Source organism: Pleurodeles waltl, chromosome 9, assembly GCF_031143425.1.
Source record: "Pleurodeles waltl isolate 20211129_DDA chromosome 9, aPleWal1.hap1.20221129, whole genome shotgun sequence".
Lineage (NCBI taxonomy): Eukaryota > Metazoa > Chordata > Amphibia > Caudata > Salamandridae > Pleurodeles > Pleurodeles waltl.
The window spans coordinates 738,583,482-738,597,308 of record NC_090448.1 but is presented as its reverse complement, the minus strand read 5'-3'; the positions used below and the strand labels follow the sequence as shown (position 1 = coordinate 738,597,308).

At 40.1% G+C, this 13,827-nt stretch overlaps 1 protein-coding gene across 1 annotated transcript; it reads right to left on the bottom strand.

The window, feature by feature from the left end:
• Positions 1-1,109: 1,109 nt before the first annotated feature.
• Positions 1,110-13,442, bottom strand: LOC138258706 (transmembrane protein 272-like). The gene is made up of 6 exons (XM_069205997.1): positions 13,385-13,442; positions 9,674-9,801; positions 9,186-9,231; positions 6,880-6,942; positions 4,646-4,825; positions 1,110-1,935 (listed from the first exon to the last, which is right to left on the bottom strand). Exons 2-6 carry the CDS (start codon positions 9,704-9,706, stop codon positions 1,724-1,726), a joined length of 534 nt encoding a protein of 177 aa, XP_069062098.1. The 5' UTR covers positions 9,707-9,801; positions 13,385-13,442; the 3' UTR covers positions 1,110-1,723.
• Positions 13,443-13,827: the final 385 nt, after the last annotated feature.

Here is a 13,827-nt window from a genome sequence, read left to right as displayed (position 1 = left end):
CAAAAAACTATTACAAAACATATTATTCTACAATTAAATGTTGTAGCGGGGTATGAGAAAAACTATTATTTATGCATTGTTCTACCTCTAAAGTTGTATGTTTCTCATTACACTGCTTCAAAGGTGTTAAACACCGGTGATTCAATGGCCCCAGATGTTTTTAATATTGAGCCATCACATTATGATAATTTACTGAAAGGAGAAACAGAAATAAACATTCTGAAATAAACACTATTGTTTTAAATAGATACATGTATAACTTATAGCATTCAGCAATTCGCCTTTGAGATGTTTTACCACTTCATTTCTAATTATGTCTATTTTAAACCTTTCCCACTTGAAATCCACGTTTAGAGCCAGATTTACACATTTTTCACTCAGTACAGTGTAGCACTCACATTCTCTGGTAATCTACGAAGATTGGCTGGTGCGGGTGTTGCCCCCCTCTAATGGATCTCGAAGGGGCAGCTTTGTGTGAGGCACAACTACACTTCATGGTACAGGTGTGAGCGTGCACTGTCTAGCATAGGATTTGTACTGGAGACATACCAAACCAGAGCTAATTGCTACGGAACGCAAAGGAACTCTGAGGGCTCCAATGCATGGAATATGTGTGTTGCACTACAGCCCACAAGGAATGCATTGTTTTTATTTTTTTTAAAGAACACGTTTTACCTTGCTTGAGTCTGTTTCTACTAGGCAAAGCCTGGTCTCGCTACTTTCGTAGAGTCGGTTTTGTGTCAACCTGTTCTCGTTTGCGTTGATCCTCCCTAGTAATGTCACCTTCAAGCAACAGTTTTTGTTCTCTAAAATATTCACCTTCTATTGGTAAATAGCTTTTGCTCAGGATAGTAAACAGCATGTGCCACTTTGTGTGATGCTTGAACAGACATAAAGCCTAACTAAATCTGGGCTTCCTTCTTACACTGTTTCAACAGTGTGTTTCAGTGTTTTCAGTTACCAGAAATCCCATCACAATGATATGGAAAAAATATTTGTTGTGAGGCACGGTAATATTTTATAATTTACTATGATAGCTTATGCTCATTACAATCTGCTTTATCGGGCAATTAACATAACTATTCTAGAAAAATTATTTCCGATACAAATCTTGGTAAATTTTTTATTGATTTTGTAATCAGTATAACTTGAATCGCAACATCTGTTACATTTCTGTGACAGGGAACAACATTATATATAACTCAGCATTAGTCCTCCTTGAATAGGAAGAATGCAGCCCGAATTGCTGGAATACAAACTCATTAATTGGCACAAGCCAAACCCAGTAAGTCTATTAGCTCTGTGTTTCTAGGATGTTCAAAAAAAATTAATTTAGTAGAAAAACAGTTCACATCATATTTTCCTGTTGGCGCTATGCAATGGCTATACAAGGGCCACATGTGTCAGTGATATTTTCTCATAACCACATTTTAGCTCTGACACCTTCATAGTCCCTGAACTTGTGCTTCTTTGGATATCAGGCGCTCTTCGTTGTTAAATTGCATGCCTAATAATAATAGGGTTAGGCCATCATCCTGGTGTCTAGGTGATGTGTCAATCAGGAGGAAGGGTGGTCCCTAATTGTTAATGCAAAACAGACGCTGTATCAGCAATTGTGAATTTACAAAATAACTAATTTCTTTCTTGAGTCAACGGTGTGTAACCAGTCCACAGAACTGCAAGTTTTCTAACAAAATGTAAAGATTATGGGTAGTTGAACTCATCATTTAGTTACGCAGGATACACAAGAGGAGCACTGAGAACAAGGACAGCAAGAAGAACAAGCGAAGAAAGAGGAGGCAAGTTTAACAATGACCGCGGGGAGAGACAACGCCAGGACAATCCACTGGATGATCAAGATGGAGAACGCAAATAGGTAGACGGTTGTGTTGCAGTTCACGTAGTTGGGGTACAGTGGAAAGGTCCAGACACTCCCTGTTGGGAGAAAAAGCAGACAGTTGTCATATGCCTAACACTGGACTTTGCTCCTTGTCAACCCATCTGTCCTTTAAAATAAACCTACATTTTTGACTAACCCACATTTACACAAACCCATGAGAGCAACAGCCGCCATGTGTCACTTAAAACTCATCTGAAGTGTATAACCTCCCATTTTCTGGCATAAGATTTAGGGGGTCATTCTGACCCCCGCCGGCGGCGGATGCCGCCGGCCTGGCGGGAACCGCCAGAAGACCGTACCGCGGTCAAAAGACCGTACCGCAGTCAAAAGACCGCGCCGGTCATTCTGAGTTTCCCGCTGGGCTGGCGGGCGACCGCCAGAAGGCCGCCCGCCCGCCCAGCGGGAAACCCCCTTCCACGAGGATGCCGGCTACGAATGGAGCCGGCGGAGTGGAAGGGGTGCGACGGGTGCAGTTGCACCCGTCGCGATTTTCAGTGTCTGCCACACAGACGCTGAAAATCTATGTGGGGCCCTGTTAGGGGGCCCCTGCAGTGCGCATGCCAGTGGCATGGGCACTGCAGGGGCCCCCAGGGGCCCCACGACACCCGTTCCCGCCAGAACCAGGCTGGCGGGAAGGGGGTCGGAATCCCCATGGCGGCGCTGCTTGCAGCGCCGCCGTGGAGGATTCCCTGGGGCAGCGGGAAGCCGGCGGGAAACCGCCGGCTTCCCTTTTCTAACCGCGGCTTTACCGCCGCGGTCAGAATGCCCCCGGAAGCACCGCCAGCCTGTTGGCGGTGCTTCCGCGGTCGTTGGCCCTGGCGGTCCCCTTAATCTCCAGAAGACACATTAATATCAATGATAAAACTATGAATCTTCAAGTTAAAGAGTTATATAACATAAACTTGAAGACACTGTATTTATGATTTAAATGAAACAAATGTGACCGAAGCCCTCTGACTCATGAAGCGGAGGAGATTAGAAGACTATAATATTACATATCACAAAACATACATTTATAATCCCACTTTAAATAGTAATATGGAAATAACAACAAGCATATGGATGAGTTTAGATAGAGTGACCTTTAAGAGAATAAATTATTCTCAAGCAGAAGCCCCCGGGAGCAGTTCAGGGGTGGCTACAGTAAAACTGCTTGCACCTTAATGGGTCTAAGTGAAATGTGTTGTAGATAAAAGAAAATTTCGCCGAAGTCCCTTCACGTCTTTTCACTCACGGGAGCAATCTCTGACCCCAGCGATGAATTTATGAAACTTTTGGGTTATTTCTGATTTTAAGATGGCTTTTTATCAGTGCTGAGTAAGGTAAGTCTCCATTTGAAATACTTTTTGAGTAGGATACATCTATTTTTCCTTTATCGCAGAGCTTGGCCTACAACAGATTGTAAACTCCAATTTACCAATTAGAATATAATTTTCATCTCAGTGCTGGAAAAGCTGTCTGGGAAGATTCAGCCAGTATAGTATAGGACTGATCCAACTGTACAGTAAAAGAAACCACACACTAGCCCAGTAGATCACAAGGCCTTATTGCTTAACGCACCACAACCTGCATTTCGTGATAAAGACTGTCCTTTTCGGCTGTTAAATTTGGCAATTTTGGCCTAGCAAAATGTAATGAATTGTGGGGACTATATTGCTCCTGATAATTACTGGCTGCTGTAAACTCCACACAACTCGGAATTCCGAACCCTGCGCAAACTCTGGCCCACTCACAGTTAGAGCCCACGGAGGAACTCATTTTTGTGTGTTTTTGCTTAGAGCTGTGATTGATGCTGGGTTGCGCCATTCCAGAGAAGGTTTAAAGAAATATGAACCTGTCTCTCCATAGAGACTATTGATTCATAACTGAAAGATGGTGATTCGAAAAATGGGCATGTACAAACTCCACCGCTCTTATCTTCATGAAAGAACTGCAAATCTCCATCTTCTCCGTTTACTTCTTTCGCTACACAACCTCCCCTCCAGGCCTATCCACTGTACCTCCTATGCAGAAGTCAATGATTTTTCCTAAATGGCTTTTATCTTTCCACACCCAATTTGCAACTTAACCAGACCTTTGCTAATGTTGCATCTCTCAGTACAAAATATCTGTCTAAACTGCACTGGCCTATAGTGCTAGATCAACACTATATAAATATCCCCAATAAATTACAAAAAATAAGAGATCTGGAAGCAGGAAAATATAGGTATTTGGAATCAATCTGACTTCAGGCAAATATATCCTATTTTTAAATGATGCTTCAAGAAATTACATCCAGTCCCTACTTTAGCAACCACTTTAAGTGTTCTCATATAAAAACTACACAATGAATATGAAATCAAATCCGAAATACATAATTGTCATTTTATTTTACACAGAAATATAAATCCCATTTATCTTACTTCTCCCAAAAATTACAATCCTGGTGGGTAATTTATATTGTGATGTTAATAAATTGTACAAGCCATTCAGAGACAGAGGCCTAACAGGACATTTTACCTGTAAGCATCTTGATAATGATACTCAATATTCCCACCACTTCATGCTCTATCTTGTAAATGGCTTGTTGTGTTGGAATGACTCATTTTAAAGCCCCTTCATCATCCACCATTTTATGGACGTCACTTTGTGTTCAGACATTATTTTGCAACTGGACTGTTAAGTTCATTAATTATCTTGTGATTGATAGCTACCAATCGTATAATACTTTTTTAAAGAACTGTACAACATAGGTAAAGGCATTACCTGTGATTAGCCAAGCAAACCAAAAGAGGCTTAGCAGCGCTAGGATGCCATAGATGAGCTTATGTGGCCTCAGTCCACCCACAACAGAGAGAAGGGACATGATGATGACAGTGACACCATTGACGATGAGGTAGATAGGGATGAAGCGTTGTGCAGGGCATTGTTGCAGATAAACAGAACCTGTAAGTATAAGAACAACATAGCTGTGAAATAACTACATTAGGCGCTTGATTACAGAGCAATGAAACATTGCAAATGAAATCTTCAGTAAGGCGGTTGATATTTGGTTTTATCTTCTACCAGGAAACAACAACACGTTGCCAAAGACTACAGTTTCTAAGAAAGCGTCACTTGATAGGAAGAATTAGTCTTATTAAAATTTTATAGAATACAGACAATGTGACCTCAGGTCTCAAGGACACTAAGCACATTGCAAGAGAAAACCATGCTGGAATTTGTAGTTGTGTAGTTTGTTGCTAAAAGACCATGGGCCTCATTAAACGTTTGGTGGAGTAGGCAAAGGTATTTACCACACCTGGTAAATACCATTACCCTGGGATGAGATATTTACCACCCCAGTTGTGGTACATATCTCTAATTCCTAGTTTCCAACTTGCAAATGAGAAATAACATGTAAAACTAGTATGGTTGCCCATCAAATTTAACATATTTTGCCATTAATGAAGACATTTTCTCTAATATATTCTATCAAGGGAAAACTGCGAGGGTAAGTTTATTGCACAGTTCAGAATCCCTATCCCTTAATTTACACAGTGATCAGAATTTGGCTCGAAACTTGCAATGAGGGCCTAAAGCAGGTCTTTCTAAATCACCTGTGCCTTGTCCCCTGCATGTTCTCATTCTTTTCTCCTCCTTTTGTCCAATCCTCCCCACCACATTTACATTGCTCTTTCCCACTCTTTGTAGGCCTCTTCCAATCTTTCATTTTTTATTGTACCCTCTCTTTCATTTTTTCTTTCTCCTTCACTCACCATTTCTCTCCTTTCTCTTTCTCTTTCTCTTTATCTACCTGTCTCTCACTCTCTCCTTCCCTCACTCGTATTCTTACTCTCTGTTCCTACTGCTCTGTTTCATGTTTTATCGAACTCTTTCAATCTAATATTTCCACTGCGTTTTGCATGTTTTTCTTATAACTCATGAGTTCTTTAGGGAACAAACGGCAATTGATGACTTATACTACTTACTCAATTGTGAGTTGTCAGGCATTATGTAACACCTGAAATCACACCTCAGAACTCTCACAAAAATGTGATATGAAGGAGCTATTGCTTGTCAACACTGTTATACCAAGAATGTTAATTAAATGTTATCGTATGAAAATTGCAGTCTCTGTTTAAATTGTTTGAATCTAAGCACAGGAATCAAAGTAAATCCCTTCCAAGAAGTTACCTGCAATACTCTCAAGGTGAGAGGTGAGTCACATCCTGAATATTAGCAGAGTATTTTTCAACAACTTGCCTTCGGATTACTATGAGAGAGGTGAGAACTTTTTTTAAATAGACTCACTTTACTGTGACAGCTCTCTCTAAGCTATGGGGAAACATCTGAGTCCCTTCCAGCTTCTCAAACATTTACCTCAGTTTGTTGTGGTACTTGCAGTTCTGTTCTTCCAAAAGCAAAAAAGTGCTGAAAGGGCGAGAAGCATTAGGGTTTTGGCCAAAAGAAGTGTTTAAGGAAGAACTTTCCTAAGATGTTGTTATGATGTGGTTCCTACAGAGACTACTTCGTATGTATTTGTTGAGTTTCAAATCATAGCACATGGCCAGCAACCCAGAGACACCTCCTTTGTAGGGTGAGATTTAGGATTCCTTAGTTATTAGACGGTGGAGAGGTTGGGTGGGCCTGTTGTTGAAAACAGCCGGAGGCGGGATGTATTAGGAACTTCATGTTTTACCACAAACCAAAGTATGACACTAGTTCAGTTTGAGTCCTAACAAAATCGCCCTCAAAAGAGAGGCAAAAAGTTCACCCATATTCCTGTTAAGGAGGTAGATCTTAAATTGTATGCAGTACCCTTATTAAGGCATCGCTACAGCAGGTTATCAATGTGTATCTATTTTTCATAGAATAAACTTTCCTGGAGTGGTGTCTAGTAACCTCATTAGGTGAACTGGAAAAGGGGATGAGAAGAGGATAGACAAAGGATTGTATATGTTAAGATAGAGGAGGAGACATAAAAAACACACGGAGGCAAGGAGATCCTTTGATCTTACCAATGACAATCTCAGCGATGCTCAGTGCTATCCAAACAAGAGACATTAGACCAAGAAGCCATTCTGAAAAAGAATAAAACATTATCAACCTCTGACATGCCTAGTGCTACTCATTTGTGACACTAAAGGTAGGAGTCATTTTAGGAGAATTTAAATAAACATAAACCATCATTCAAATGAAACATCCAATTACTAAACATCTCACCATCTCACCAAAAACGTGTCAGCATCACAGACAGAACTGATTTAAAGGGCATCCGTACCCCACTTATTTCTAGGATACTCATTTCTTTATTTCTTATAATTGTCATCCCATTATTTCTTATAATTCTCAGTGAAACATTTTTCAAGATACACAGCAAGTGATTTTTCTTTTTAGTTCATGATTTTAAACTTATATTTTGCATATACATTACACTTTCCTATTTTAATCAGTGAATTATAATGCCTAATTTTAAAATACGTTCTAACTATGCAGGTACTCTCGTTTGTAAGTTAAGACCTAATGTAAAATGTTTTTTCCAGCACAATGTTCACTCTGGGTTTCATTATTATTCTTAAGGCAAGAATAGACATCTGCCTTAATCTGTGCCTTACATTCTAAGAGAACATGGAAGGAAAGCTCAGATCACTCTTCTAAGTTGTTACCAAATTGCAAGTTGGGTTTGTGATTCGGTATTTGGGAGTGGCATGTTTAGGGCATCCATTCCAAATACTGATTTTCTGTGGTATGTATTAATGTTTTGTGACCAAATTCCAGTCACAAAAAATACATATTCTACCACCAATTCGAGGTTGTGGCAACCCATTCACAAATAAGAAGGGATCCCCATGGGACCACTTCTGTTTTGAGAATGTAACACAAATATTTAATAAGAGCAGGCAGGGGTCCCACATACCACTGCCTACTCTTAAAAAATGAATTTTAGACGTTTCATTTTTTCCTATTCAAATGCATCTTGTTTTCATTTTAGGAGAATGAGCTGCATTTCCAAGAAAGAAAGTATTTATTTAAAATCAATAACAGGTATGGTGGTCTGCTCACCCAAACAGGCCACCATCCATGTGAGGCTATCATTCCTAATGGGTTGCAAACTGGGACCTACCTCATTAATATTCCTGAGGTAGGTTGATTTGCAATCCACTAGGAATCACTATTTGAAACAACGAGTTTCATACATTGGTAATAACAATTTACTAATTGCGACTCGCAGAAAATTACAATTAGGAAACTGCTAATCTTAATGTTTGCACATTTGGCTCATAGTGGACTCCACCTTCACACCAAGAAGACCATTTGCCATACAACTTCCTGCCTCAGCACGATCACATCACCTCCATCTTCAGTGTTCCTCAGTGGGTCCTACTCCTATTATGCAATAGGTTCAAATCATTTTGTATCTTTTAGTCGGTCATCTATACAAGAAAACTTAGTTAACTGGTTAAAAACACCCTCCTTTCTAGGTTCAGCTTCAGAAAATAGCTGCTGTAATTCATTGATTGAATAATGACACCCAAAGTGATGGTATCCATTCTTATAGACGAAGTTGTGCCTGAGGTACAACTTCCACTTTGTGAATATGGGCTGTCGGGAATGGGGTGACAACAGCGTTCCAAGGTACTGCTGCATGTGCCCAGCAATACCATTTGCCAAGTACGTACTCCATTTTTTTATTGTAGCTCCTGTTCCTCTAAAGCATAGAAGATGGAGTGATTAAAAGAAGGTATTCTAAGAAAGCAAAAGCAGGGATTAGTTCCGCTGCTTCTTGGGGTCCTCCATCCCTACTTTAATAGTCCATTCAGTTTCATTCACAAACATAAACCTGCCCCACTGATTGTAACAAGACAGGATTCTGAAAATCCTACTGAATGGCCATTTTACACTCAAAAGTAATATATCCAGTACCGTGCACAATGAAGGTCTGGTAACAGTGCTAAATGTATACAAACACCAGCTGCCTTGCGTTCCTGCCCTTTGTACATCAGATCCCCACAACCACAGGGACCTGGAGACTGCAATGGCCTGTCATTTGTGAAGATGTTGGTGACGTATGGTATGCCTAGGCATGAAGATGAGGGTGAACTCTCCATCAGTGATCCCTCCATGGAAGAGCTCAGCAGTGGCTGAACTAATTAATGTGTATTTGTAGGGATAGCAGTGATAGGGAACTTGTTTTTCCCAATGACAGGATTTCCAGAGGAACTCAACCATCAAACACCAAGAACTCTCCAACACCAAGAAAGTTCCACAATAAAATGATAATCTCTTGTGAAATGAAAATGCAGTAAAATAACCAAATACTTACTGAAACACTTAGTGGCACAGCAACAGAAACTCTTGGCTGATGTATCCTGTACAAACATAAGACAGATATTGCATAAGCACTGAGATTAAGCTTGGTATTTAGCAGTTCTGTGCCTGCTCTGTTCTAGCAGGGAGCTGTGATATGAGTACCTTGATGCTGCATTTAACCATGGCGTTTTACTGCTGAAATCCACTAGTAAACCTCTCCAGTGGTGTACAATACAAATGCTAATTTAAAAAAACTGTACAGAACCAGATGAATTTGGCATTGACATATGTGTGTGTGCTAACTTTGTGTCATAAGTCCTCATTGTGTATCATTCTGACATTCGTGAGCATCGCATCTGTCCTTGCAGAGCCAGGAAAGAATGCTGTAAATGTGAAAGAGAACCACACTTCCAACCTTCTTTTTAAAATATGCCAGAAGACCTTGTTGATGCCTTTTTGATATTTGTTGATGTTTCCGCATTTTTTACATCTGTTATTTACCTGGCAGTCCTGATGCACTCTGTCTTGGGCCATGACTCCTGCTTGTCGGTTTTCTTCTGATTCAATCCCTCGGCACACCAAGGATGTCCGTATGAGCCAATGATTTACCGCTTTTCTTGGTAGTCGACCTGCCAATAGAAAAGTTAGGAGTTATTGGTTTGATAAGCCCTTATGCAGAACTTTGTTTGACATCGTTTGTCTAGTTCAACTCCAGTCTTTCATTCTATTGCTCCCCCTTGCTGCCCCACTACTGACTGCCTTTTTCTATTTTTCTTTGTTTTACTGCTTCTTTCCCCGTGTTATGCAGCATTCTGCTAATTTCTTTCAGGCATTAGCTAGCTTTAACTTTCTTGCTCACTTTACCTTTCACTTGTAAGTCAGACTATAGACCAAAGAAAAATCATGCTGCAAGAATATTGTAGGAAAAATATCTACTACCAAAATATCATGGAGATAAGTTCAAGGGAGAAGCTACAAAATTTAAAAAAATTCAAAATGCCACAACTTTAACATGCTCTGCCCTTAGGAGAATTCTGTTCACTTTTTGATCCTCCTTCCATCAATCCATATATCCATCCTTTCACCATTCGTAAAATATCCAATCATCCATCCGTTCACCAATGCACCCAGCAATACATAGATGTATCCATCTATCCATCATTTTACCATCCATCCTTACACTCTTCCCCATCTGTTCATTGTTGATCTTTCCCGCCATTCACCCTTTTCTCTATTGATCACTTCACTCTTCCATCTATCCTTACACTTTTCCGTCTATCCAATCTTTCACACTTCCATCATTTATTCTTTCATCCTTTCATCCTGCTTTTCACCTTTTGTTCATTATTGCCTTAGACATTTACTTACTTACTTTTAACCTTCCTTTGTCTGCCAGTTCTTTCCTTTCTCATTCTATCTTCCCATCTTTTGTCTCTCATCCTTATTTTTTCTTTCTTACTAGTCTTTCCGAGGCTTACTTTTCTATTTGACCCTCTCTGTCGCCCTGTTTTAAAGTTTGGCAGATGGGGGTACTCCATCACAAACGTGAAGGATATACTGTACCCATATTAGGATTCCATTGTAGCCTATGGAGATCGTAAAACATCTGTCACATTTGTGATGAAGTAACCTGTCCGCCAAACACTAAATCAGGCTTTGTATCTTTCCCCTATTTTCATCATTTCAACATTTGTCTGTTTCTCTTTGTTATACATATCAGCCTCCCTATCAAACCTCTATGTCATGATTTTACATAGGAGTATTATTTATTAGCATTTTGATTGCAGACCTGCAGACAGAAAAAGGCCATAATAATGGAATTAATGCTGTAGTGGGACCCAGTTCCCCAGCCCGCTGAGCCAAGTTACATCCCCTGCTTACGCTGCTCAAAGGGGTGGTTCACTGCACCACTGGATACGTATATATTCATAAGTATAGATTTACTATTTCTAACTTCACATCTACGAACTTTGAGTATCAATTTTTTGTCAAAGAGCGTATATGTGCTGATAAGTATACTAAACATATATTTACCTTGCTGATATTTTGGGTGCCATTATTGTTGTTATGCTATTTCGTAGGGGGACAGTTAGACTTGGTATTCTATGACCTTACAGAGGCGTAACCAAGGCCCCCCTCAGCGCAATACCCTAGACTAAGAGCTCCGAAGCCAGTCCTGAGTTGGGCCCTCCATGTACTTTTCAAGGGGGCCCTCGCAGGTTTTGTTACGCCGATGTTACCATACTCTTCCCTTCATGTTTCTTGGGCAGGTAGGAAGACAGGAATGACGGTAAAGAAGCCCAATGACTTGTCACCACTGTCAGTACTTGAAGTCCAATTTCATTTTCAATGTCCAAGGTCACTGTCTAGTGTTAGAGAAAGTAATTAAACTGTGACTATTACCAGCCTTTCCCTCATGGTTCTTGCTCGACGTTCCCTATTCATAAGCATCCCACATACTTTCTCTTATGTGTTTTATCCCTTTATCCGTGCCAGTCCTACTCATTGCAATATGCCTCCTTTGATGATGATACAAATGCCTCCTGTCAGTTACACTCAAAGGGGCCCGGAGGAAGTTATAGAAATATACTGTTGGAAAACATGAGCGACTGCAGAATATCGGGATTTCATTCTAGATACGGACAAGAGGACACCTTTTGAGATGACAAAGCGAAGAGTGTACAACTCACATAATGTGCAAAATTTTGCAAAAATTATGTGACATTATGCAAAAATCGACATTTAGCGCCATATTTTAGCACAAAATGCAACCTTACATCCATTTTAGGTGTGAAGATGCATTTTGCGCTTTAGTTCACAAAAACACAAATGTTGTGAAGAAAAGCTGTTCACGTACTGGTCGTTTGTGTTGTTTTGGTGCTCCCGGGGATTCATTTTAGGAATTTCACATAACAATAGTAACGCAAAATTCAGAAAAATATGTAAGATTACGCCGGTATGTTAGAAATTAGTGCTGAGTACATGTTCCCGTCTGAGCCAAATCCCTCAGTACCATCTAACCTCAATCAATACTTTATTCACATCATTGACATCTCGCCCATTCATGAAATCCCGAGATACTTCAACGAGTGAGAATTTGTACAAGAAGGTGACTTTATGCAATAAAGGTCGGACTCAATTAGAATACAAACCACGGAAATAACTGTTTGTATACTTCTGCTTTACGATTGAGACACTATGGTACAATAAGAATCTAATGGTTTTCTCAGAGTCCACCAAACGATGGACACTGAGCACATAGTTCACTGGTCACTTTTCTAGACATACGACTTCTGCATCTGACCCCAGAGATTCATATGAATTGGTTTCACCAGGTTTAAAACACCTTAGTGCAACTATTTACTTAAGAGCGCCAATGCGCGTTTAGGGACAGATGTACAAAGCCATTTCGTATTTCTTAACGGTCCGAATTGCTATTTCAGGCTGTTAAGAAATGCAAACAGGGCTTTTCAGCTGTACATGCTGCAAATTGCAATTTCTACCATGCAGAAATAGCAATTTGTGGTCCTCTGAACAGGAAATCACAAGTAGGGAATACCTTAGGAAATGCAATTAGCATAGACTACAAGTCGATAGTAACCATGTGCAATTTAAAAAAGTACCCCAAAATGGTTTTTTTAGACTGCAATAGAGCACACACATGCCCCTTGGGCATATGTGTGCTCTACATATGCACCACTATTTCTGGAGTGCATTTTGAGAGGCCGTTTGCCCATAAACATCCTTGGTTTTGCATTTCCCAAATAGGAAATCACTATTTGGGAAAAGCAAATCAGGCCCATTGTCACAAATGGCAAGGAATTTCTTTTTTGCAATTTCCGAATAGCGAATCCTACCTTGTAGGAATCGCTATTAGGAAATCAGTATCTTTGTACATTTTTGCATTTCCTAAATAGCCATTTCCATGAAGTCGCTAGTTAGGACATGCAAATTGCATCTAGGTACATCTGGCCCTTAGTTAGCACTTGGAACTACAAATATTGCAGAAAAAAAGGAATTAAGTGCGTTTTACTCACATTTGCCCATTTCTGCTCTTCCAAGGAAAAAGTAAGCAAGCGATTGAACACAATAACATTCTAAATGGAGTTTGTCGAAAAATTTAAAACTATGCCTATATTACAGCAACTTTAAATTCCAGTATGGCATCAACCTTACCATCCACAAATGAAGATCGTGCTTTCAAGCCCTTACCTTCGTGTGACTTTGAGGATTGTTAGCTGAGGAGTTGCTGGGCTGTCGCAGTGCTGGTACGTGTTTGTGCTTGGAAAGAGGTTTTATAGCACCGCTGTCACGTTGCCCAATATCTAATTAAAGGCACACACCCCACATGAAAGCACACGAATATTCATCACCTGCAATGAAACAATGAAACATGTGGCTACCGAATTAGGAATGTTAAAGAATGAAGTCATATTTATACTATGATTCCGACCAGGTATGTTTAGGTACAAAAAATTCCTGGAAAGAATGGATTCTTTAATACGTGTCTACGCCACCCATCAACACATGTGAACCATAAGCAGCACATTAGTACCCTTCAAGCAAGTGATGATTTCGAATTCTGTTTTTTTGTGGGAGAGACTTTAAGATCGGCATAATACCAGATGTGAATTTAAGGCTTTTAGCAAAGAAGC

Excerpts from the sequence above, each read along its gene's own strand:
- LOC138258706 (XM_069205997.1), bottom strand. The coding sequence starts at position 9,706 with ATGGCCCAAGACAGAGTGCATCAGGACTGCCAG. Across the intron at positions 6,943-9,185 it reads CTGTGCCACTAAGTGTTTCA|AATGGCTTCTTGGTCTAATG; the intron begins GTAAGTATTTGG and ends ATTCTTTTTCAG. Across the intron at positions 4,826-6,879 it reads CATCGCTGAGATTGTCATTG|GTTCTGTTTATCTGCAACAA; the intron begins GTAAGATCAAAG and ends TTATACTTACAG.